Raw genomic sequence first — 24,973 nt, forward strand, 5'->3', positions numbered from 1 at the left:
CAGGTCTCTTGTAGCCTTGTGTGCTCCCTGAGGCATCTGGTGGGCCACTGAGATACATGAAGCTGGACTAGATGGGCCTTTTGGCCTGATCCAGAAGGGCTGTTTGTATGTAAATTGCCTTAAACAATAAAGCACCATATAAATACTACATTATTTTAATTTTCAAAAGTATAGGAGTTTTGGAATTCACAGATATGTCACTCAAACTTTATTCCTTTTCTTCCACAAGAAAGAAGAGAATGGCTGCCAGTCACATGCGAACTCTGATGTATGTGAAAGAAATATTGGATATTTCTCCTTCATAACATCGGGGTCTCTTGAACTCCTTTTTGACAATAGTTGGCAGTGAATGGGTGTGTGCAATTTCCTTGAACCTTGTATTTCAAATTGATGGGTTAGAAAATTCAACCACTTTTTAATGGTATCTGCTTCCCTTTTCTTTATCAAAAATCTCACTCATTTTCATATTTAGAAATTGCTTTGGCATAAAGGCCAGTCACTACTACTAAGTAAAGATTCTAACCCAAGTGTTAGACATTGGAATATGTTGAATCTCCAGCCATTTTAGAGTCCCATTGTGCTGTGTAATTAGTAGTAACTGATACTGACATGGATAACTTGATATTAACAAACTCTTAGAAGGCCATTGTGACCATAGATGCCAATATTTACCTGTTAATTGCTCATCACATGCAAATGTCTCATTGTGATAATGTTTTAACTTGCTTTTGTCAGTTTTGATTCCCTGTTTAAAGCACAACATGTGCTGTATTATCTTAAAGCTGGACTCAGCCTTGGATTATTGCCAGGAGGAAAGTGTTGGCATGAGTAGAAAGATCAGGCTATATTTTTTAGTGTGAGGGCCTTCTATTCTTCTATTCATCACAATGTCCTTTTGTGCCTGATTTTTTTTGATATAGCGGAATCTTGTTTCCCGTATCTCTGAGTACAGTTAGAAATGTGAGTACATGTAGAATTGGAGATGCTGACTCATTAGTAATCTCAAAGTCATTTCCTTTGGGCTTATGATAAATGCGGAAACACACATAATGAAGAAACTGGTATGCATTGCATTACATGTGCTCAGTGAGTGAAATATTTAAAAACACAACAGAAGCATTGAGAATTATTCTGTTAGTATCAGCTCTAAAGGTTAGTACTCTGAAATTGTAAATAAGCAAAATTAAAACGGGAGAGACATTCTGGATTAAAATTAAAGCTGGAGGAACAGCTGGAGAGAGAATGTGAGGCATTCAGTGTCCAATTCAGTATTAATATTTTATTAATATTACCTGCAGACCTGTCAATATCTAAAACATTTTTGTCTTCTTCATCCTAAATTCCTGAGCAAAATTGGTAAGGTTTTCAATTGGTGACAAATAGAATTGGTTGTTGCTTGTGAGAGGAAAAGCAAAGTTTGGTCCATTAAAAGGAGTATTTTTTTTTGTTTTGCTTTGTCTCTGAAATAGTTGTGGTATATTGCTGAGTAATCTTTGTAGTGAAATTAACAAGGAGGCAAAATTAGTACATGTGTCCCTTTTATATGTGAAGCAGGATTCTAAGATGATTTTAAACTGTGAGCATTTAATCAAACAAATTCCTGTTTTAAAAAAGTTTAAGCATAGATTTGAAGCTTGTCCCCCGAAACAAGTTAATATGAGCTTCATAGATAAAATACATTTGTTTTTATCAGAAGCTATACATTATGTACAATGCAATCCTGTTTACTCAGAAGTAAGCCTCACTTAGTCCATTGGATCTTGCTCTAAGCGTGCTAAGGATTCCACTCTTAGGGTCCGATCCTATCAGGCCTGGCGCTGGTGGCACACTCGTACTGCCAACTCTGGGTGTTGCAAATGTGCTGTAAGGCATGTCTGTGGCATCCAGTGAGGAGGGTAGCTGGCACTGGGCCCATGGCAGTTGGTGCTGGGTATCAGTGCTGGAAGAGGTTGCTACAGTTCCAAACAGCGGTAAGTTCTAGCAACAAGGCGTTTCGGGGCAGGGAAGAGCAGAACCGGATGGGGGAGAGGAGGATTGGCTCCAGGAGGAGGGCAGAAATCCTCTATTGCTGTATCCTGTCCTCCCTCCTGGACCGGGCAGCTCTACACGGGCCTCATCAACTCTGCACCAGCTCAAAAGCGAGTGCAGAGCCAAGGCGTGCAGAGCCCATTGGCAGCATTACCTGGTGAAAGGGAGCAAATGCTCCCTTTCCCAAGGAGACTCTCAGTGCTAACCCAGCACCTGTAGGATCCAGAGGCAGTTATTTCATTGCCACTGGAGTCCTGGATGCCGGACTGGATACGATTGGGCTGTTAGTCTGTTGTATTGTCTGCTTTTTAATGAATTTGCCTATATAGAGATGATTAAAGGACTAATTTTTTTTCTAGGTACCTAGTTTTTTACTTGAATATGCTACTGATTTTAAGATTGCTTTTTAGACATTAGAGGTTGATAACAGGGATGGGAAAACCCAGTGTGGCTTGAGTCAAGTTGCTGCATCACTGCCCCCCATGACTTGACTCGAAGAGTCATAACAGGAGAACTTTCCAAGTCTGAGTCACTTGTTAGTGACTCTAATGGACTCGAGTCAAGTCACCTCCCCCCTTAAAAAGCTCCCTTTTAAAACATGGGAAAAACAGGGCTGTTGTGGGGTGCATGTTGGAGCTCTCTTTGAACACTCCCCTGATGTCCCTGCCCATCTGTAAAGAGGACAGGAAGGGTGGGAGGGAGTGAGAAAGCTGGGACAGAGGCGGCAAGAGGGAGGAGGGTCATGAGCAGCAGCTGGGAGGCTTAGTAGAATGACCCAATTCTTGAAGGTCTACTCAGAAGTAGTCCCTCTGCTGCTGCTCATTCAGTGAGGGTCCCCCTCCCTCCCAAGTAACAACAGAGTCATGCCATGCAGAGGATGATTGCTCCCTGCCTCCTCTTTCTCCCTGGGCAAAGTTGCCCCTTTTAAAAAGCCAACTGTGGAAAAAATGGGGCTGCTGCCACTATGTGTGTGTTTTAGAGTTGTCTTTACTCACTCCCCTGCTCTGCCCTTCCATCTGTAAACAGGGTGGGAGGGACTGAGTAAGAGCTGGAACAGAAGCAGCGAGAGTGAGGAGAATCACAAGCAGCAGCTGGGAGGCTTACCAGAATGACCCAATCATTGGCAGTCCTACTCAGGAGTATTCCCATTTGCAACGGCCATTCAATGAGGGTTGCTCCTCCTCCTGCCCTCCCTCAGCCAATGAAAATCTCAGAATGGCAAAACATGAATGTCATTGTTGTAAAGGCCCTGTAGAATTAGGCTATAAGATGCCACAAAATTCTCTCTTCTTGCTTTTTTGCTGCAGCAATTCAGGCTAGCTACACAGCTGTTTTAGAAGTGATCGACTTTTAACATGACTCACAATACCCTGTTTTATAAAGAAATACATTTTGATGGACTAATATTTGACAATGTTTTATTCCAACATCAAGGTTGTAACTAACAATTGCTTTAAAAGTTATTTTTGGGCTTTCTAAACTGAATTTATGAGTTACAGTTTTAGCAGTATGCTTCACAAGCATCTTCAACGCAGGTGTGACTCTCCAAAGTTGCACCTTTCATTGTCTTTCTGAAGAAATGTGAGAAGTATCCTATGGTCACATATGCCATTTAAAATGTGAGCCAATCTTCCCCCTCAAAAATGACAGAAATTTTCTATGTTCACTCCATTACCATGTTTCCTTTCTGTCTCATTTACTGTACTGCTTGTTTGCTTTATTATTTATTGTTTGTGGCATATACTTTTCCTACATAACTTTTGAATAATATTAATCTCCATATTTTAAATCTTTTTTAAGCAGATGTTGCCAACTACATAGTCATTGTGTGACATAGAGACAGCTATGTGATTGAACCAAAAAGATTTGAAGGCCTATTTTAGGGGACACATCTGTCCTACATATCTTTCACATTTCTGGAGGAAAATGCTTGCATTCCTTGTGCACAAAGTTTTGTGTAACAAGTATGAATACTTAGTTCTGCAGTTCCCATAGCATGTATGCTTTGCAAAGTAAAAGCATTAGATAAACCGTATGCTATGTTGCCCACAATTTCCTCCACAAAAATGACAGCTATGTAGGAAGTCCATCCCATATTAAGCATCCTTTTTTCTTATTTAGAACCTCGTCATGTTTAAACAGAGGTTCCCAGAGGTGAAAGGCTTGCACACTAACCCAATCACTGCCCAGGATAGTCCCTGAAACTCTCTCAACTCTTTTCTTCAACTATAGCTGCATGAATTGCTAATAAGTAAATATTTTCAACTCTTGACTAGATCCAATTACTAATACTAATTGAAATATTAATTGGTTGCTAATAGAAAGTAATTAAAACTAAGCAGATTGGAAGGAAAAGATTCCTCTAATAAGGAAATAAAACATTTGATCTTTGTGTACAACTGATTTTTCTCCATGTAGAAAGGTATAATTGGGGTGTGGGTTAATAAATTTGTTAGCAGAATTCTGTACAAAAGTAGAGACCGGATTGAAGGTCATGCACCTTTTTCTTTCCTTATGGCGTAGTTTTAATAGGTGGTGCTGCATCTTTCTAGCTAACAATTATGGAACATGATAAAAGAACTCTCTCTGTTTTTATAGGACAAAAATTGCCCAAGATATTGAGAGGCTCATTCATCCTAATGATATTATAGACAGAGTTGTCTATGACCTTGATAATCTCAGGTAGGTTTTACAGCAATAGTTCTTTTTAACTCTCCTTTCTGGCTGGTGTTCTCTTCATTTTAAGTTTTGTTCCCAGAGTAAGTGAGGTTAGCAAGTTGACTTTTCTGACTGTTTATGCTAATAAGAAAGCACTGGGAACATGTCACCATTTCAGCTAGAGGCCAGTATAGATTAAGTAACCCATACCTATCTTGAAATCAATTATATTGTATTAATAGTTTTTTTTAAAGAAAACTAAAACTCACTTTCATGAATGAATAACGTACACTGATCCAGTATATTTGTTGCTAAATGGTTAACATTGATATATTGTGTTTTCTCTGAGTGACTTTCAAACTTGAGTTTCATGGAACCCTTATCACATCAAGCTGTCAGCAAAGGAACCAGCATTTTCATGCCTATATGAAGAAAAGTGCTTTGAGAGGAACAAATCAAATTGTTAGGTTATAAGGCTGAAAGTTATAACTGCCATTCATAACCATTGTTAGAATGAACAAGGTTGTACTATATTTTTGGCTCACCTTGATTCTATGTACTCAGGAATGTTTAAAGTCCAGAACAAAATTGGAATTAAATTACTTCTAGATATTACAAAATACATTTAATTTTTTTTAAGTTATATAGTGCCAGATGAAGGAGACGTCTTGAAGTTTAATTCCAGATTTGAATCGGGAAACCTACGCAAAGCTATTCAGATCAGAAAGTAAGATGTCATTACTTATACTTTATTGCAGCATTGCAGTTATCCTTAATTTTAAGACTTATTTGTTTCTGCTCATCTTTAGAAATGAGTATGATCTCATCCTGAATTCTGATATAAACAGCAATCATTATCACCAGTGGTTTTACTTTGAAGTCAGCGGAATGCGGACAGGCATTGTTTACCGATTTAATATAATCAACTGTGAAAAGTCAAACAGTCAGTTTAATTATGGTAAGACCTGTTTTTCTTTTCCTATTAAAAAAAAAACATTTAGGAAGAAAGTGGGCTTATTCAGGTGTGCATTCCTCCAAAGTGCTTCCCCCCTTAAGTAGTAAAAAAGTCTTTTACCACTAGGGTTCTGTCCCACACACAAAAATCTTGAGAAAATGTGGGATTTGATCACTACCATTATGATTGCCTTAGACAAAATGCCATATATAAAATGTATAGTTGGTAAAGCCAAGTATAATCCATTGAAATAACTCAAGTTTGCATGAATATTAGTTTTTAGGGTTAGAACTATTTTTGCAAATGTGTGTGAATTGCACTAGATATAAATATTCATTAATTACAATTTATGAAAGTAAATACAGGTATAACCTAATTAGCCACAAATTTTTCACTCACAGTTTTATCTCAACACAATGAAAAGAGCCCTTTAAATTAAAGAAGTCATTTAACAATAACCTCATTAATGCGAGAAAGGGCAACCGGCTGACAATCCCTTGATCATTCTCCAGCTTTGATGAGAACAGATCATTATCCAGTTCACTTCCAACAGCTTCACTCCAAGGCAGGCAACCCCTCCCTTCCCTTTGAGCACATGAAAGAAAGATAATCACTTTTCTCTGAGTGAAGGGAGGGGTCGCTGGCTTGGAGTGAAGCCTTTCTAACCATCTGGAGAAGGACAGATTGATGGATTGTCTGCCTAATGACTCTGTCTTACATCACAATGGTCAGCAAGGCTGTTTTTAAATCGCCTAGCAAAGGGACATTGTTTTTTAAATGGATTTGCTTTCATGTGATTTCTGCCATCCACATGAGTTCTGGGAACGGAACCCCCATGAAGAGACTCAAACTGTATAGCAAAATACACATTATAACCTTGTGGATTTAAAAATTTGAGATGGCATATATATTACACAAATTTTAAGTGATTGGCCTTTTCAGCCACACTAGACGCTGTGCCAGAACCACCATTCAGAGCGCAATACCATAGTCTTTCGAGACTGAAGGTTGCCAATACAATACAAAGTGAGAAGAACATGGAAAAGTATTATGGAAACACCTTGCTTTCAATGGTTTGTAAGATATAACTATAAAAATTGGAAACAATTTAAAAGATCCTTGAAAACTACAGAGGAATCTGCTACAAAATGTTTGTCAGGGCAGCAGGGGAAGATAGCCCTTGCTTTTCCGATAGCAGAGTGGCATGGGAGCGTAGGGAGATAGCACAGGAAGCAGGCGATCCCAAACAGAGCCAAAGAAGCAGACACAGGCTTGTTTGTTGCAGAAGCACATATTGGTAAAGAAGCAGGCAGAAGAGTAGTCAGTCAAATGGTCCAGAAGTCAGGGATACAGAGAGGCACAGTCATGATAAGCAGTCCAGGTCACAAAACAAACCAGCAACACAGCACGCAGAAACTCCAAAACAGCAACCCATGCCTGGAGTCTGTTCTTGCCCCCATATATACCAGGGCCAGCCAATCAGAATAGGGCGACCTCATCGTCACAAGACAGTCTTGTGACCCATTCTGATTGGCTGTCCAGTGGTGCATTGCACCACTCCACCATAGCCTACGTGACTCTGCACACATCTCTCCCCAAGTCACGTGACTCCCACCTGCAACAGGTGCAGCTGATTGCATCAGCATACAGTGCTGCTGTTTCTTTAACTTACATTACATACCAGGCCTGGACATCAAGGCCCCTTCTGCCACATCCTGGCTTACAACAATTCAGGGCCTGGGATGCCAAAGGCCTGCCAGTGTTGCTTCTTCCCAGCCCTAAAATCCAATTGGCAAGTTCCCTCTCACTGTCTTCTCATCCAGTGTGCTATTTTGCAATAACAGAAGTTCCCTGACCCCTGATCTCCATATCAACCTGTATAGGGAGAATGTTTCTTTTTAAATTTTATAAATTTATCTCCTTTTGCATCCCTAATGTAGATGAGTATAGAAATTCCTTGTCTGTGGGTGACCCTGTTTTTTATACATGCTGACAGACACTCAACCACCTAAGTTCATATTTTGTATATAAGGCATAGCTGTTGATTTGATAGCATATTCAAAATGCAGAATAATGTTGATATATTAAATCACATTGGTATAGTTTAAAAACTAAATTTTCCTCAAATACTGTAATTTAGTGTTTCTCAAACTGTGGGTCAGGGCCCACTAGGTGGGTCGCAAGCCAATATCAGGTGGGTCCTCATTCATTTCAATATTTTATTTTTAATATATTGGACTTGATGCTGCAATGGTATGTGACTGCATTTGGGGAAATGTTACAAAACTATACTTCTAACAAGCTACTATATATATTCTTTTTACAATGATAGTAAATGGTACTGACTCCTGGGTAAGTGTGGATAGGATTGCAGCCTAGAATTGTTAAAAATTTTCCTGCTTGATGATGTCACTTCCTGTCATGACATCAGTTCCGGTGGGTCCTGACAGGTTCTCATTCTAAAAAAGTGGGTCCCAGTGCTAAATGTGTGAGAACCACTGCTATAATTTTTTTAGTAAGCACCAACTAGAACAAAACCAGAAGTATAGTTCTTCACTCAATATGTGCAAACAAACCAATAACATAATCCTTTTTTCTTTGAAGGTATGCAGCCACTTATGTACTCTGTTCAAGATGCATTAAATGGTCGACCCTGGTGGATTCGTGTAGGAACAGATATTTGTTACTACAAGTAAGTCTAACAGGTAGTTAGGTGGAATCAATTACTGAATTAATGGAGTGAAAAAGTCATTGAAAGGAAATTCTAAAATTCAATATTAGTAATTAACACTGGTCTGAAAACTCATGAAGGCTAAAATTGTTAACCCTTTGTTAGGTTGTTTTTGTAACTGCTAAAAGTAGTTGAGCCACTGGGATATGCCTACAGATTGTTTATGTGAAGTGGTGAAATGAATAGAAAATTTATTAAAGTTTTACATTTTGTTCTTAGGAATCACTTTTCTAGAAGTTCAATTGCAGCAGGAGGTCAAAAGGGAAAATCATACTACACAATTACCTTCACTGTCTGCTTCCCACATAAGGAAGATGTTTGTTACTTTGCTTACCATTATCCATATACATATTCAGCTTTAATGGTGAGTTAATTTGATCTTGAATAGGTGCATAATAACTTCTGTTTATACATATGATTTTATTGTGCAACTTTAATTAATTGAAGTGAATTAACTAAAGATGTGGTTTGATGTGTGAAAGTGATCTCAAAAGTATTTGTTTAAGCAATTTCTAAAGAAACAAAACAGTTGCATAAAAAGTTAAGAAAATTAAATCATTTTGTGCGTATTATGTTGTTGGTTTTGGATGCATCAGTCTAAATCAGCTATTTTCAACCACTGTGCCATGGTCCACAGGTGTGCCACAGGAATTTGGGGGAAAGTCATTTATTAATAGGGCCAATGGGAAATGTGAGCCCCCACTGGCACAGTGGTGTGCCTTGCCAATTGCAAAAACCTGGTGGTGTGCCTTGATCATTTTAGTGCCTTGTCATTGTGCCGTGAGATGGAAAAGGTGCCATAAATTTTAGTGCCTTGTCATTGTGCCGTGAGATGGAAAAGGTTGACAATCACTGGTCTAAATGCTGTGGGAAACAAAGTTCAGCCTTTAGTTTTCCATCACTGATAATAGGTGGGTAGATTCATATGGAAGCAGACAGTCCTTAAGATACTCAGAGCTTTAGCGCCTTTAGCACCTTGCTTTGCACCTAGAAACTAATAGGGAGCTAAGGGCCCAATCCTAAACAGTGCATGCCAGATTACCATAAAGCACACTTGGGAGGCCCTAGTACCAGTGGAGCGCCGGTGCTAGCTGAGCACTAGGCACGGCTCCGTGCCGCCGAGCACTGTCACAAACATGCTGCAAGGCACATTTGTGAACCTCACTGCCAGGCTCACATCTGTGCTAGCCCAGCGCCCAGCCTCCACAGCTCAGCAGTCTCCTGGACCATCAGGCCATGGCACGGTAAGCAGGGGCGGGGGCAGGGAGGAGGCTTTCCGGGGAGGGAGGAGGCCGGAGAGAGGGCGGGGGGAGGCATGATGCAGGGAGGGGGTGGGCTGGAGGCATGCCTGGGGGAGGGAGGGAGGTGGGTCTGCTCTGCTCTGCTCTGCAGAATCCAAGGCACTTGTGGAGGGTTCTATGCTCTACACAAGTGCCTTTACCTTACTGCCTTTTGGTTGGCAGTAAAGTGAGTAGCCCCACTGCGGGGCTGCTTCCTTTCTCCCAAGGCACCCCCCACAGTAGCCCGGGCGCATAGGATCCGGCGGCAGCCGTTCTCGGTGCCACCGAGCCTGGGCACCATGGGCAGCTCAGGATTGGGCTGCCCATGGTTTGTTCCTGATCATATTGCTTAGTTGTCATATGGAATTATGTTTTTAATCCTGGCACTCCATGATGTTCCTGAGCCCTGGGCAACCTGAGTATTGCTTATACTTATATTCTGAGTTTTGAATGAACACAGATTTGATGTGAAGTTCAAATTTAGTTGAGGAATAAGTCTGGATATGAGAGCCAGGATGGTGTAGTGGTTCAGAAGTTGAACTTGAACTTGGAAGATCCATGTTCAAATCTCCATTCATCCATGAAGCTTCCTAGATGACCTTGAGCCACTCAGCCTCACTCACAGGGTTGTCGTGAGGGCAAAAGAATGGAAGGAACCATGTACACTATGCTGAGCTACTTGGGGGAAGGGCAGTGTAAACATGTGATAAAGAAATATGGGTTTAATCTTGTTAATATACAGCACTTACAGCTAGTAGGTGTGTACAATGATTAACAGATGAAACAGGCTCTGCCCATAGGCTTACAATTTAATATTTTTGTGACGAAGATGCATCTTCAAAAACTGGAATCTACACACAACCCGCAGCAAATATACTTTCGGCAAGATGTTTTGTGTGAGACCCTTTCTGGAAATGGCTGTCCTATAGTAACTATAACAGCAATGCCGGAATCCAAGTACTACGAGCATATCTGTCAGTTCAGTAAGTATAACATTTTTATCTAACTGTGCAGTCCTAGGCATGTATACTCAGAAGTAAGAGCACTGAGTTCAGTGGGATGTACTCCCAAGAAAGTGCAGTTAGAATTGCAGCCTTGGTCACTGAAACTTAGATTCAAATAGTCTCGAATTAAATTTTATATAATTTGCCTTCCTATGACTGTATGTTTTGTGTAAAAACAAAGCTAAAAGCAAAAAGATATTTAACAAAATACAGTGGGCCCAATCTACTCTGAGTTATGACCCAATCCTAGTCAAACGGTCACAATACATCTGTAATTTCTTAAGCTTGTTTTGGAAATACCATGCCAACAGTGCCCAGACACCTTTGCAACAATGGCTACATGCCAAGCCTGCCTTGGTAAAGCAATGCTGACATATTCCTTCCACTAATTCCCTCACCATCCATGGAAACAGTGGCACATGTGCAGCAGATACACCAGTTGATCCATAGCAAGTGTTTGACTCCATGTGGGGATATCCACTACCCATAAGGAGCCCTTTTGTCAGAGAAGGGACTATTACAAGTCACAACAGAATCTTCAACAGCAAACAGGCAAAGCAGGGTAATGGCAGTTCATTGCACAGACACAAGCTGGGAATCAGGCAAGATGGGGTTCAAGTCCAGGGATTTACCCTAACCAGCAAGACATTCACCTTTTGCATGATTAGGCCAGAAACATCAATGGCAGGGTCAAAAGATGAGGGAGAGTAAGGTCTAGATCCCACAAAAAGTACTTTGCAAAGTTGTCCCCTAATCACCCAGCCACAGCAAGAGACAGACAAACAGCACCTTATCCAGCATTTAACAAATTGCATCAACAGGCGCAGCAGTCTGGGAGGCTGTAGCACATGAACCTATCAGAGAGAGCACAGCATGGGCCAATCATTGGGCTGGCATGTGATACATTGCCACCTAATGCATCAGCCTGCTCAGCTGGCGCATCCACATGCACTCTGTGCTCCTTGTTTCATTGCTGACATCTGCTGGTGTGGCTGTCATAAACCATGGCAGCAGAGAATACGGAGCTTATCATTATCACTGAGGAGCAGGCCCCCCCCCCACCATTGGGACCCAAGGAGTTACAAAGTGAGGCTTTAGTACTGGGATTGGTGTGCTTTGATTGGCTTCCAAATGTACTCTATATCCTATGCTTTGTCATAGGAAAGTGGGCAAGCCAGGGTGACAGGAAGTACAATTTTCTGTTTTTCCTTTTCCCATTGCTCCTTATGGGATTACTCCTCCCTACTCAGTTGTTATTGATGTTGAATTTTTCTGTCATTGGGGGTGTGTCCATCATCTGAAGGCTGGTTAGGATGGTGTGTGTCAACTCGTAGCTCCTCCTGTGTGTCTCCCACATTATGCCCCAATCTTCTCCCTGTTTTGGCCTGTCTGCCAGTGAAGTTGTACCAGCATCTGAATTAAATCTGAGTAGTGTCAGTGTCACATTTTTCTGGCGTCTATGGCACATCTGTCGGCGGGTGGACTTCTGTGCCACTGGAGCTATCATTGTACCGCTGTATGCAGAGATAGGCTGGCATATCTGGAGTGTAGGGTTAGGCTGTTAGACACTTTCAAGTCCCGTTAGTTTCAGTGGATGGGAGTTTGTGTAAGAGTAAACACATAATTCTCTTGTTGATAGCAGTTTTAAAAGAGCTTAACTCTGATCGGAATGTGCCCAGTGAATATTATGATTCAAATAACTGCTCTGCTAAATCGCTTTGTGTGTGGAAAAAATATAGTAAAAAAATTATGTAAATCACTAGAATGTATATTTGAAATCACATTTAGGAATCTGCTGTACTTTAAGTAAATTGATGTAACTACAGTTCTTTCACACTCTTACTTGTTGTATCACACTGTTTTGTTTGCTGTTCTTAGGGAATCGGCCATATATTTTCTTATCTGCTCGCGTACATCCTGGAGAAACTAATGCAAGCTGGGTTATGAAGGGAACTTTGGAATATCTCATGAGTAATAATCCTGCTGCCCAGAGTTTACGGGAATCCTATATTTTTAAAATTGTTCCAATGCTTAATCCAGATGGAGTCATAAATGGAAAGTAAGTTCTAATTCAAGGAACTCAGTTCAACAGTGGAGGCAATAACAGTTTGAACACATTCAAACTGTGCCTCTCTAATGGTCATAAAAGACCCTGACAGAGAATTGTATTAAACTTTGCTTGGCTGGACAAACCCCTAGGAATTGCCAAATTGCCATGTATGGCCATAAATTAAATGGAGAGTACTATCATTCTGCAAACTAACCTCTGTTTCTGACCAGCTGATTTTGAAGAGAACAAGAAGAATTGGAATCTTATTAGCTTAATATATTTGATAATATTTAATAATAATACCATTATTAAATTTTGTGTATATAAGGGAAATAAGCCTAAGAAAAAGAATTTTAAAAGGCCTGACTATGGGACAGTGTTGTTAAAAATCTAATTAGCGCAATGCCTTAAAAGTTTTTAAAAACTTCTGATCTGTTAGTATTTCATTCCTCTACATTGGAAATATATCTTATAGAACAGAGTAGATCTACTTTTTATACTAAGGGGGCTGCAAGACACTAGCACCACCACCCCAAGTGCTCAGATACAGAAGTAACTGATGGTAACATGATGATGTCACCGTCAATTACTTCCAGGTTCTGAGCCACTGAAGTCAATTGAAGGAGGAGGCAGTGGCAGGAGCAGTGAGTGCCATGGGGCTTTTCGATCTTTCTGACTTGCTTTTCGGCTTCTCCTTCTCCAAAGAAGCCAAAACAGCATGGCAGGGAGATTGAAAAGCTGCTGAAGTGTGGCAAGGCTTTTTGAGGGCCGCCAAAAGAGGCCTTGTGAGCTGCATGCTGGACCCCACCCTGTTATAGAATGATTGTTAGTAGAGGTGTCAAAACATGAAAAGTGGACATTTTACATCTATTTTGAATTGGTTCAACTTTGGAAAAGACATTTAAAAAGCAGTAAAGGATACAACTGCTGTCATCACTAATGCACCAAAAAGTCAGTTTCGGGTCTTACCCTGAAAAATGATTAACAATTAACAACCTGTTTGTTGGCAACTGCCAGACTGTGCATTTCTTCATCACGGATGGAATAGCTGCAATCACCATCTGTGCTTGATTGGTATATATGAATCTGGTATATATATTTCTATTGACCCTGCATCCTAATGAATGTGCAAAGGAGAAAATAGTAACAGACAAACTTGGTTGAAACACTGATTTTATTCATTCCTCATTGGAATACAAACTCTAATGATGATGATCAGCTACATGTTTTCACTTTTGAACTGTTTATGTTATATGATAAAAGAGAAATTCCTTTTTTTATTTATACCCTGCTTTATCTCCCTAACAGGTATTTAAAGTAGGTTGGCATATGACCTTACTTTAAATAAACTGATTTTTTTTTAAATAACCAAATGGCTGAACCAATACTTTAAAAAACCATTTGTTTTAATGAAATTGTGGTGTGCCACTTTCATAACACCCATTAAAGTTGTCACATAGACTAACCCAGGGAATAAAATTTCTTTATTTGGGAAAGCAGGATCTTATTGAGATTATATTTCTCCTGTAGCCATCGCTGTTCTTTAAGTGGGGAGGACTTGAATAGGCAATGGCAAAACCCAAACCTAGATCTTCATCCCACAATTTATCATGCCAAGGGCCTGCTCCAGTATTTGGCTGCTATAAAACGTTTGCCACTGGTAAGTGTGTTTATTTACCCAGTTCTCTTAATTAAAAAGTCATTTTTGGCATTGCATGAAAATGCCATTCCTGTACACAAGAACCTACTTACTTAAACTTGGCAGACATCTTATCAGAAATAGTTATGCTTTGAATGGTATTTAAATGTTATCCTTATTGAGCAACATGTTGTTTGAAATTTGATTCACATTGTTAACAGCTGCAGATGCATGTGATTGTTTTTGTGAAGAAGGCATATATAGGATCCAAAGGGGCACTTCTGCCAGTGGAAAGCCTTTTCCACTCATGGAAGGACTGCTTGCAACTTAATGGAAGGGTATTACAGGAGAAACGTAACTCCAAGTCTAGGGGATATCCTAACCTGTTCTGACAAGAGTTTAAACAATTTCAAAATGTTTCACTAGAGCTCATATACTTCAGCCAATATATTCCTTATTTATCATGTTTCTAATACTGTAATGTAACCCCTAATCAGTTGTGCCTCTGCAGTGTAAGATGTTATTTATTAGAGCTTGTACAGTAGTTTGCAGATCAGCAGTAATTACTCTCTTCTTCTGCTCACTTTCCTTTGAATTCAAGCCTTTTGTATTTGCCCTCCTTAGCATGATGGCTAGTTTTTGTAAGTCAATTCTTCAGTGATTCCCTTCTTCAGTAATTCCCTTCTTCAGTGATTGGGAGGCAAATGTTCAAAACCTGTTAGACCATGCTAAACTCGTGTTCTTTTTAGACAGTGGCCAAAGCAGACATGACAGTGATAACTATGTCTGTGTGATCATGTGTGTATTCTAGGCGGGAGTGGAATGTGATTGTTTCATCACAAGGAGTGTGCAGGTGAGAGGAGCTGAGACACACACAGTACCCAATACTCCCTGCTGCTTCATATGCTTGTCTTCTAGGCCAGCTCATTTCCAGTCTCAGAGTTAAGCTGAGGTGGGAAGGGCAGGAGATTGAGTGATGGATGGCAGGGTATTGGAGGATTTAGCCTTCCTCACCTGTGCACACTTTTTGACAAAATTAGGCCTTGACAGTCCTATTTGATATATGAATGAGGCAGACACAGAGTTACTTTGAGGCATTTGTTCTGCCTCATGAGTTCATTCTCGCCCTTCAAAGGAGTTGTGTTTGTGTGGACATTTTTTCTTTAACATGTTTGGGGCAGCTCAGAGGTGTAGAGCTGTGAATATTTTATTACTATTTTTGTTGTTCCTGCTTTTAACCTGGACTTGGCATGTATTAGAACGTCACATTTTTACTCCCTGTTGAAGAAAGTGGGTAGATTATGCTGACAGAGGTAGCACAGAAACTGAACAAATGTTCTGTGGACTCTTATGGGGTTCTATGGTGGGAAATTACCGGCCTCACTTAGAGATCTGAAGACTACTTTTGAGTGCCTTGACTACAATAGCATCTGGAAGAGTGTGTGTGAGAGGGAAAAAGAGGTGTGTGTGTGTGTGTGTGTGTGTGTGTGTGTGTGCACGCACATTTATTTTTGAAAATTTTGTTCTTTGTAGGTTTTCTGTGATTATCATGGTCATTCTCGCAAGAAAAATGTGTTTATGTATGGCTGCAGCATCAAGGAAACAATGTGGCATACTAATGTTAGTGCTGCCTCTTGTGATCTGGTTGAAGATCTTGGCTATAGGGTGAGCTTTTCAATTATTTGAATTTATCAAAGGGCATTTACTTCTGTTTTGATTTTAGCATAAGCCCAGTGGTTCCCAAACTGTGCACCACAACACCCTGGGGCGTCATGAGGCACTTGCCAGGGTGTAACAGACCTCCCACTGCCCCAGCAGGGAGACCACACACACCACTCCAAACAGAGGTTGGAGGCTCAGCACAGTGGAAAAAGCTTCAGTGCACAAAAACTGTGTGCTGGGAAAAGCTCTCCCACACACCCTTGCCCCCTTACTGCTATTTATGGAGGCATTTTGGGCCTCTGAACCAGGAAGTAACTGGTGAAGACATCATCATCACAGCACACTGCGGGCATCACAGGGCTCAACAGTTTTGGAAACCACCAGTCTAAGCCTTAAGTGATATTCACTGGGAAATATGCTGCTAGTAGTAGTATTATGGAAATCTAGGTATGGTATCCTATCATACTGTTGTCCAACCCCTATTTGTTTTAGTCAGGCCTATTTGGAAAATTGCCTTTTAAAAATTGGTTGGGGCTTGGGAAGGAATCTTAATTTGGAGCATGTTGTTTGCATGCTAAAGTTCCTAGAATCCATCCCCATCTTCTCCATTTCTGGAGGAAAGCTTTTGAGTAGCTGGACAGGAATAAGATCTGGGTTGGGAAAGCTGCTTCCTGTTGAAGTGAACACAACTGAGCCAGGTAGTCTAATGCTCTGACATGGTATACTTCAGCTTTCTACTGAGGTAGACAATGAAGCAGAGGAGAAGAAAAAATTATTAAAAATCTAAAACCAGAAAAGCAGTTCCAAAATATTCACAGATAAGTTACTTATCAAGCGCAGTTACTTTGTGCAGCAGTGATCTTTAACCTGTCGATAGCTGGAACCCATCTCAACCCCCAACTTGCAACTTGAGATTCAACTTCAAGAGCCCTATCTATTGTGTCATGCTGCCCCTCCTTCCTTCCAGTCCAACTGGAGGAGAGGAGGGGTAGCAAATGGCAGAGCAACAGAGTGGTCTCCATTTTGAAAGGCAGAGGAAGCTGGACCAGGCAGAGAGCAGAAGGGAACCCTGCAGCAGGAGAGAGGATGTGGATGGATGGGAGACTAAATGGACCTGCTGAGAACTAGAGGGCTTTGCCAAAGCAACTTCTCCAAAGCAAAGTTTTTCAGTAGTATTTACCTCATTTAGAGTCCCTAGTAATGGTTTCTATTCAACTATGCAAATTTAAGCCTTAAAGAAAATGGTGATGACAGCACTGCTGTGACCCACCTGTGTAAGACCTCTGGCCTAGTTTAGAAATGTTTGAGCTTAAGTGAAGTCCAGAGATCTTCCAGAGTTTCAGATATATTATGCAGCATGAATGGCACTGAAAGCTGAGTTGTGAGATTTGAATACCACACCCTCCCCCCCCCCCCATGGAAATAACACCAAGGACTTGTTTCTTTGAGGCTGACCTTAAGAATATTTTCCTCCAAAAGTCTAGGCAATGAAACTTAGGGCGCAATCCCAAGTGCCGTAAGGTGAGTTGGGAGGCCAGCACACTTGCGCCAGCCTCCGGAGGCTGCATGCAGCCTCAGTAGTGCCAGCAGAGGATGAGAATGAGCAGTGCCAGCAGGGGTCTGGGAAGGGCAAGGGGAGGTGTTGTGGGGATGTTCCAGAACGTGGGAGGGCGGGTGGACCAGGAGGGAGGGCAGTCAGGTTCCAGCACTTAGGCCAGATCCTAACCCCTATCCTGCTTGCCCTGGCCTAGTGCCGAACTGCTTGGATCTGTGTCACCTCTTTAGGTGGTTTAGATCCAAGTAACCCAATTTGGGCTGCTGCCACATTATCCAGGGAAGGGAAGTCCATTCCCCTTGCTCTGGGTTGCACCACTGCCATCCCCCGTCCTGCGCTGGATAGCCAGCCTGCATGTTTCAGCACAGGATAGAATTGGGCGGTGAAATGTATAATTTGTTCTTTTTTATTTTCACTTTAAATCTATTCCAAAACTCTTTAAAACACTTATTTCACACAGACTCTTCCTAAGATTCTGAGTCATACAGCCCCTGCATTCTGTATGAATAGCTGCAGTTTTGTGGTGGAAAAATCAAAGGAATCTACAGCACGTGTCGTAGTCTGGAGGGAGATAGGTGTGCAAAGGAGTTACACCATGGAAAGCACTTTATGTGGATGTGATCAGGGAAAATACAAGGTAAACACTGTTGGTGGATTGCAAAGTGGCACTGGAAAAAGCTGTCTTGATTGAATGCCATCTAGAAAATGTTGTATGGGGAGGACATCTTCCTATCATATCATCATCTGACATTAATTTAAGCCAGTAGTATTCAGACTGGGGTGTCGCCTGAGGGCCCTGGCCTCTGCCTCCTTAAGGAGCGGGGGCAGGGGGGAAGGCAGCGACGTGATCCCCAGGATCTCATCGCTTAGGGGGACTGAAGGGCCAGAGATGTACTCATCAGTCCCTGCAGCAGCGTCCTGGGGTTGCGGGGAGCCCTGCGTGCGCATCTGCAGGGCTCCCCAGCTTGCAGAAAGTGAAAGTGGAGCGATTCAAGTGTAGCGTAATCCAAGCGCGATAGCTCCACTTTCACTTTCTGCAAGCTGGGGAGCCCTGCAGGTGCTCTTGCAGGGCTCCCCGCAACCCCAGGACGCTGCTGCAGGGACTGATGAGTACATCCCAGTCCCTGCAGCCTGCCTGAGCGAGGCGATCCTGGGGATCACATTGCTGCCTACCCCCTGCCCCCGCTGCCTCCCTCCCCTGCAAGCACTTACTACAGCTTTCAAATTCCCAGAGAGTTTGAAAACTGCAACTTTAAACTGATCTCTCTCTCTCTTTCTCTCTCTCTCTCTCTCTCTCTCTCTCTCTCTCTGTTGTAACTAGGGCTTACAAATTGGAACTCGTGAACTGGAAGAGATGGGAGCTAAATTCTGTTCTGGTTTATTACGTTTGAAAAGATTGACATCACCATTGGAATACAACCTACCATCTACAGTCTTTGACATTGAAAGTGACCTAATTGAGTCCAGTTGTAAAGTGACAAGGTAGTACCAATTAAAATGTGTTTTGTTCTCCTAAATAGTTGTTCAGGAGATTCCTTAGCATGAAAGGAGCTTTGATAACAGGCAGATTGTTTAAAGAAATTTAATCAATAACTGGTGAAAATCCCTGACTCCCCTCCCCCCATTTTTGCCTCAGAGGTTCCTGTGATGCCTCAGCATCCTGAAGAAGTTGCCAAGTCCTTCATATGCATGTTTATGCTGTTTTTGTTGCTGTTCTCTATTACTTGTTCCTCTCCAATAGACCAGTAAATCAGGAACTTAACTTGGTGTCAGGTCATTGGACCATGAAGCTCACCTGACACTCGAGAATGGGAAATTCAGGGAGCTTAGGTGATCCCAGTCCTACAGATAAAGTAGTCAACCCACAAGTTATAAAAAACTGGGTTGTGCACCCCAGCTTTTGTGAATTTGCTGTGATCCATTGTATGGAGCATTGTATGTTTCAACAGGACTCTATTTGATTTAAGGACCAAGATATTGGACTAGCATGAGTAATTAGGGTAGGGAAGAATACATTGTAAGCCATGGTATTGTTGGTTTTGTTTTTCACTTGCCTCTGTGCTGGCCTTTCATCCAAACCCCTTCCCCTGGATTGCTTGTGCTGTTGCCTACCTCTTAAATGTTCTTTGCTCTTCCCTTTTAACATAGGCCGGAAAGCGGTGGTGGCAGGCATTAGTTAAAGAGCACCCTGATCTGCTGCCCTCCTGCAATCTGCTGCTGATGCAATCTGCATCACCTTGCCTAATGGATAGGCTGTCCATGCATCACTCATAGTGATGATGAATGCATAAATGGATAGACTTATGCTAGCTACCCAGTGCCACATGGTCAACTGTTAGTTAACTACTTCAGCTTTTTTCTTGTATTAAAGTTTCATTATGGATTTATCTGTCAAGCTGGGGGTGTGGAAGTATGTGAAGTATAGCAGAACTGAACCCTTCTCTATGGTCTTCCTGCTCTAGCCCCACTACATATGTTCTGGAGGAAGATGAACCTCGCTTCCTTGAAGAAGTGGATTATAGTGCTGAGAGCAATGATGAGCCAGATATTGACTTGGCAAATAATGCCGGGGATTATGAACCCAGCCTTCAGGAAGATGGACTTTCTGACTCTGAGATTACACGGACACATTTGCCTTGAAACATCCTTCGGTCATGAAGAAGAAATTAAGTATTATGGCTTCTGCGAGACAGACAGGGTGGGGTATTTCATTTGGTGACTTTGCTTAAGCAAATTAGCTGCAGTCAGTCCAGTCCAGTCCAAAACAATAAATGTTTCTGGCTTTTAAATAAATTGACATTTGTTTTATTTAAAGAATTTAGTTCTTACTCTTAGCAGTGAAATTGCTCTATCACTTGATTGCCTGCTAAATATTGTTGCATGGCTTTTTGTATTCTTCATGCCAGTACTCCCAAAACTGGATCAAAGAGTAATTAGTATATCTGAGAACAAAAACTAAACCCCATTCCTTGTGACACAGGCTGCTGAACTGGTTACTGACACACATGTAATTTTATGGAAATGACTGTGTGTGTGCTAACTTTTCTTTGAATTTTGTTGTTTGTGTTTTGATGTGATGAGGGCCTTGCTGTAAAGTTTTGCACTTTTTGCAGGCCTTGGTTCATTTTGCACTTAACTGATGAAGGAAAAATGGATGTACTGATTGGTGTATATCTTGAGCCTTAAATAAAATGTAATTACATGGTTTTACTATAGTCTTGATTTAAAAATACATTTGAATTTGAAATTGTTTACATTTCTTAAAAAACATGGTATTTTGCTGAATGGTTCCATTAGTTAGGCAAAGATTTTTGTGGTGTCACAAACAGCCTGTGAAGTGGTAAACATATCAGTTCTGAACCAGAGAGCAAGTGGTGACACATTCAAAAACACTATCTGCATATAGAAAACTAGCATGTCAGGGAGGAGACTAGGCTAGGCCATTGCCATTTAGCCATTTAGCTTTCTTCATGCACTGAATTTTTTAATATAAAAAAGCTTTCAGTCTTGTGAGCCCCAACAGTGATATAGCACAGATACAGGTTTATCACCCCACCAGCTGTTTGTGAGAACTAGACTTTTAATGTACATACTATGTATTTATTTATATAAAGAACATAACTCTAGTAGTTCCTCCTAAAGTAAGTATTTAATATTAAATTTGAAGAAAATGTGTGTTTTTTTGTAAGTGTAAGTATATAAACATTACATTGTATGTGTATAGAACCATAGAATGGTAGAATTGGAAGGGGCCTTGGAGATCATACAGTCCAACACCCTGCTCAGATTAGGCAACTGTTACAGCATCCCAGACAAGTGGCAATCCCAGCCTCTGCTTTGAAAATCTTCAATGAAGGAGAACCCGCAGCTGCACAGAGCAGACTGTTCCAGTCCTGGACAGCTTTTGCAGTTACAAAATTCTTCTTCATGTCTAGCCTAAAGCAACTCCACTATAATTTCAACCTATTGGCTCTCATCCTGCCCTTGGAGAGAGCCAAGTTCTCTCCTTCTGCATGACAGCCTTTCAGATTCTTGAAAGGTAAGCATCATCGTATTTCCCTTTAGTTGCCTTTTCTCCATGCTAAACATACCAAGCATGTTGACAGTTTCTTCATAAGACTTGGTTGCCAGTTCCCTCACCATCTTTGTTGTTCTCCTCTGAATCTCTTCTAGCTAATCAATGTCCTCCTCCAAAAATGGTGCCTGAAATCAGGCATAGTGTTCCAAGAGAGGTTTGACTAGTACAGAACAGAATGGAACTATTACATGACCTGGGCTCTGTACCTCTGTGTAACTTAACATTGCATTTGCTATTTTTTTCTGGAGCTACATCACACCCCTGACTTATGTTCAGCTTGTAGTTCACTAAAACCTAATTTTGTGACCTACTTGCTAGTTTCTTTTCCTTACATACGTAGTCAGAGGAGCTCTCTGGGTTCTGGATCCAGTGCTGATATTGTTTGGTTCTGAATATGGTTAAAGAAGGATAGTTGTGTCACCTGAGCAAGTTTCTTTATGCAAATAGAATTACCATACCCTGTGGAATGATCCTGGGAAAGTTACAAATGAATGCTCAAGTGGCATGTTTCAATCTAGACCAGGGGTGTCAAACAGAAGCCATGGGGCTGGACGCAACCTGCGGAAGCTCCATACCCAACGCTCAGGCTCTCCCAGTGACACCATCAGCTGCTCTCAGCTACTAAGCTCTACTGGGGCTTCACTGCTGAAAGGACAGCCCGCATGATAATTGGGCTCTCTCATAACTTAATATGATCAAGATTTGCATATTTCTCTTCTGTTTGCAGCTAATGAGTTCCTAGGTGAGAAAAGAGTTCTTTTTGTGTCATCACCTGCTTAATGATATCCCTTTTGGCCCTCATCATGCTTCATGAATGCTATACAGTTCTCTGAATGAAATGAGTTTGAAACCCATGGTCTAGAACAGTGGTTCCCAACCTGGGGTACATGTACCCCCAGGTGTACTTGCCAAGACCCTTAGGGATACTTGAAAAGGAATTGAATAATGGTGGGGAAAAGGCAGGTCTGTATTGGAATGCCTTGCAGAGCTGGCACTAGAATGCCTTGAGGGTCTAATATGAGGGGTACAATTTATGGAAATGGGCTGCCAAGGAGTACGCAAGTGAAAAAATTTTGGGAACTACTGGACTAGACCCTCAGACTTTCAGTTAATTTTAACCTGGTCTGAATTTCACATTTTTCTTTCACCCCAATCTTGCTTTGCTATGAATGAGAGCAGAAATAAAATCATTACTACAAGGTTAACTTCGAAGAATGCAATTGTTCATATGTGGACTTCCTTAAGTCTTCACTAAGACCCAACTGACTTCCTCCCCATCTAGTTTTGAAGGTGGTAGGGGTTTTGCAAACCCAGACCTACTAGCATAAGGAAGAATGGTCTAATTCTGTAATTGCCCCTTCATTTACTAAGCAAACATCTAAAAGCAAATGCATTGTCAAAGCAGCTTTCACATGTGTATTGTCCATTTTGTTTTTTTCAAAGCTCTAGTTTTGCTTCACAGTGCAAGGTGATGTTAAACAATACTTATATATGAAACAGAAATATGAAAACCAATAACTAGTTCATTGATTCAAAACATGTAAAATTGGGGCTTTTAAATCTATAACTTAATTACAAACATAGCACTCCAGAATGCTTTGCAATTGCTCATCCTGTCTGGGAAGCTGATGTATACCTGGGTTCCAGAAAACATAGATGTCCTATCTTGTCTAGTAAGAATATGCAGTGTTTTCTGCTTTAGCTGCAGGGTTGGGTGACAGAGTTTGTCTGCAGTAGCATCATGACAGTAGACATCTGAAGAAGTTCTCACACTCTGGTCTCTCCCAGGTATTTAAAGGCGTATCAGTGCTGTAGTGAAATTGGGCGTCAGACCCTAAGTTCAGATCTCCTCCTGCTAAATTTAAATGTGGGGAAAGTGTGGTGATGTGTTACTAGCATCAAAATAAATGAACTGCTCTTTGTCTATTTTCTGTTTGTACTGTTAAAACAAACCACTAACTGTGAAATGTGAGGGTTTGTAAAATGATGTCGGCATAACAGGCTGTTCTTTTTTTCCACCTTCCTGCTTTCTGAGGATTTAACAGTTTTGTTGTTAAACTGTGAACTCTATAGAAGAATGTCCTGTTTTTACCTTTTGAATGCCTCGTAACCTAACTTGATTTTACAAAATGATTTCGATGCAAGCTTGATATATAACACAAATAATGCAAGTATATAGTTTTGGTTGTACTTTCTATCAGCTTCTGTGAACTTTCTGAATAGAGAGAAAGTTATCTCTCAAGATGTTATACACGATTTCTTCACCTGTAGTACACTTTAATGAAATATACAAAGTACTTTATATATTGTACCTCTCAGGCAATGGTTGCCATTTGTGCCAACTTTCAGATGTGAATTTAAAGTGGACTATTATCCAAACCTTAGCTTAATAAAGACAGCAGGTAATAAGGCTGTCAAAATGTTAAATACTTTTTACAATAGCCAGAAAAACCAGGTTTCAAATAATTATTCATTGTAATGCTGGCAATGTTATTGTGCATGCCCCTAAGATATACAGTTTATCAAGTAAATATATAATAAAGCAGTTATGATCACCTGGTTGCCTTACATGTTTTATTGGTTAGGAAATCTTTTAAGAGCTATTCTAGACAAACAAAAATATGTACTAGTATTATTTGATTTGGATATTTTGTAACACTGTTAAATTTGGACACCAAAGATTCTGGTGTGCTGCAGCTTCCAAATTCTGCAATATATACCACAGACACCCGTCCATAAGACGACCGCACAGATAAGTCGAAGGCAGGTTTTGAGCCAACAATCATGGAATTTTCTATGACCCTCGGATAAGTCAGGGGTTAAACTTAGGGGGGTGTCTGACTATAGATTTTACCCGAGGCCAGATCCTGAAAAATAACCTACCACTAATTGTTACCTAAGAACTGTAGTCTCTAATTTATTAAAACATAATAAAAGATCATAAGTTACATTTTTATTATTTTTTAAATTCTGCTCTTCACCACCTTTTTGTAAACACTATCAGAGTAAGTGCACTGTAAACAACATACCAGTAAAACTGGTTCCCAACTTGGTATTCATGTACTCCCAGGGACACTCAACAGGACCTGTAGGGGTCCTTGAAAAAGAATGAAATAATGGCAGAAAAAGGTAGGTCGTGCTCCAGAATGCTTTGCAGGGCCAGCAAGGCAGGAAGGGAGGTAGCTAGTTGACTGTGAAAGCCCCACCAATAGCTAGGTCATCAATTCATGTATGCACCAGTGATTGAAAACCAGCACAGTAAAAAAGCTGAAACATAATATGGAAAGTGATCAATCACCCAGAATTTCTTAGCACACTCCTGGTGCAAAACAG

The 24,973-nt window shown here is 40.9% G+C and overlaps 1 protein-coding gene across 5 annotated transcripts in view; it reads left to right on the plus strand.

Moving 5' to 3' along the window:
- Nucleotides 1-24,181, plus strand: part of AGTPBP1 (ATP/GTP binding carboxypeptidase 1) — a 68,937-nt gene extending 44,756 nt beyond the window's left edge. For 3 of the 5 annotated variants that reach the window (XM_066613753.1, XM_066613754.1, XM_066613757.1), the window contains 13 exons: nt 230-268; nt 4,627-4,710; nt 5,327-5,413; nt 5,496-5,644; nt 8,246-8,333; nt 8,592-8,736; nt 10,482-10,635; nt 12,535-12,715; nt 14,237-14,366; nt 15,879-16,010; nt 18,023-18,199; nt 18,884-19,044; nt 20,025-24,181. In XM_066613753.1, coding sequence (XP_066469850.1) covers nt 230-268; nt 4,627-4,710; nt 5,327-5,413; nt 5,496-5,644; nt 8,246-8,333; nt 8,592-8,736; nt 10,482-10,635; nt 12,535-12,715; nt 14,237-14,366; nt 15,879-16,010; nt 18,023-18,199; nt 18,884-19,044; nt 20,025-20,202 — 1,705 coding nt within the window. In that variant the 3' untranslated portion in view covers nt 20,203-24,181. The remainder of the gene's footprint in view (nt 1-229; nt 269-4,626; nt 4,711-5,326; nt 5,414-5,495; nt 5,645-8,245; nt 8,334-8,591; nt 8,737-10,481; nt 10,636-12,534; nt 12,716-14,236; nt 14,367-15,878; nt 16,011-18,022; nt 18,200-18,883; nt 19,045-20,024) is intronic. The other 2 variants (XM_066613756.1, XM_066613755.1) reach the window with 2 other exon arrangements.
- The last annotated feature ends 792 nt before the right edge of the window (nt 24,182-24,973 follow it).

Source organism: Tiliqua scincoides, chromosome 2 (assembly GCF_035046505.1).
Source record: "Tiliqua scincoides isolate rTilSci1 chromosome 2, rTilSci1.hap2, whole genome shotgun sequence".
In the NCBI taxonomy this organism is placed as follows: domain Eukaryota; kingdom Metazoa; phylum Chordata; class Lepidosauria; order Squamata; family Scincidae; genus Tiliqua; species Tiliqua scincoides.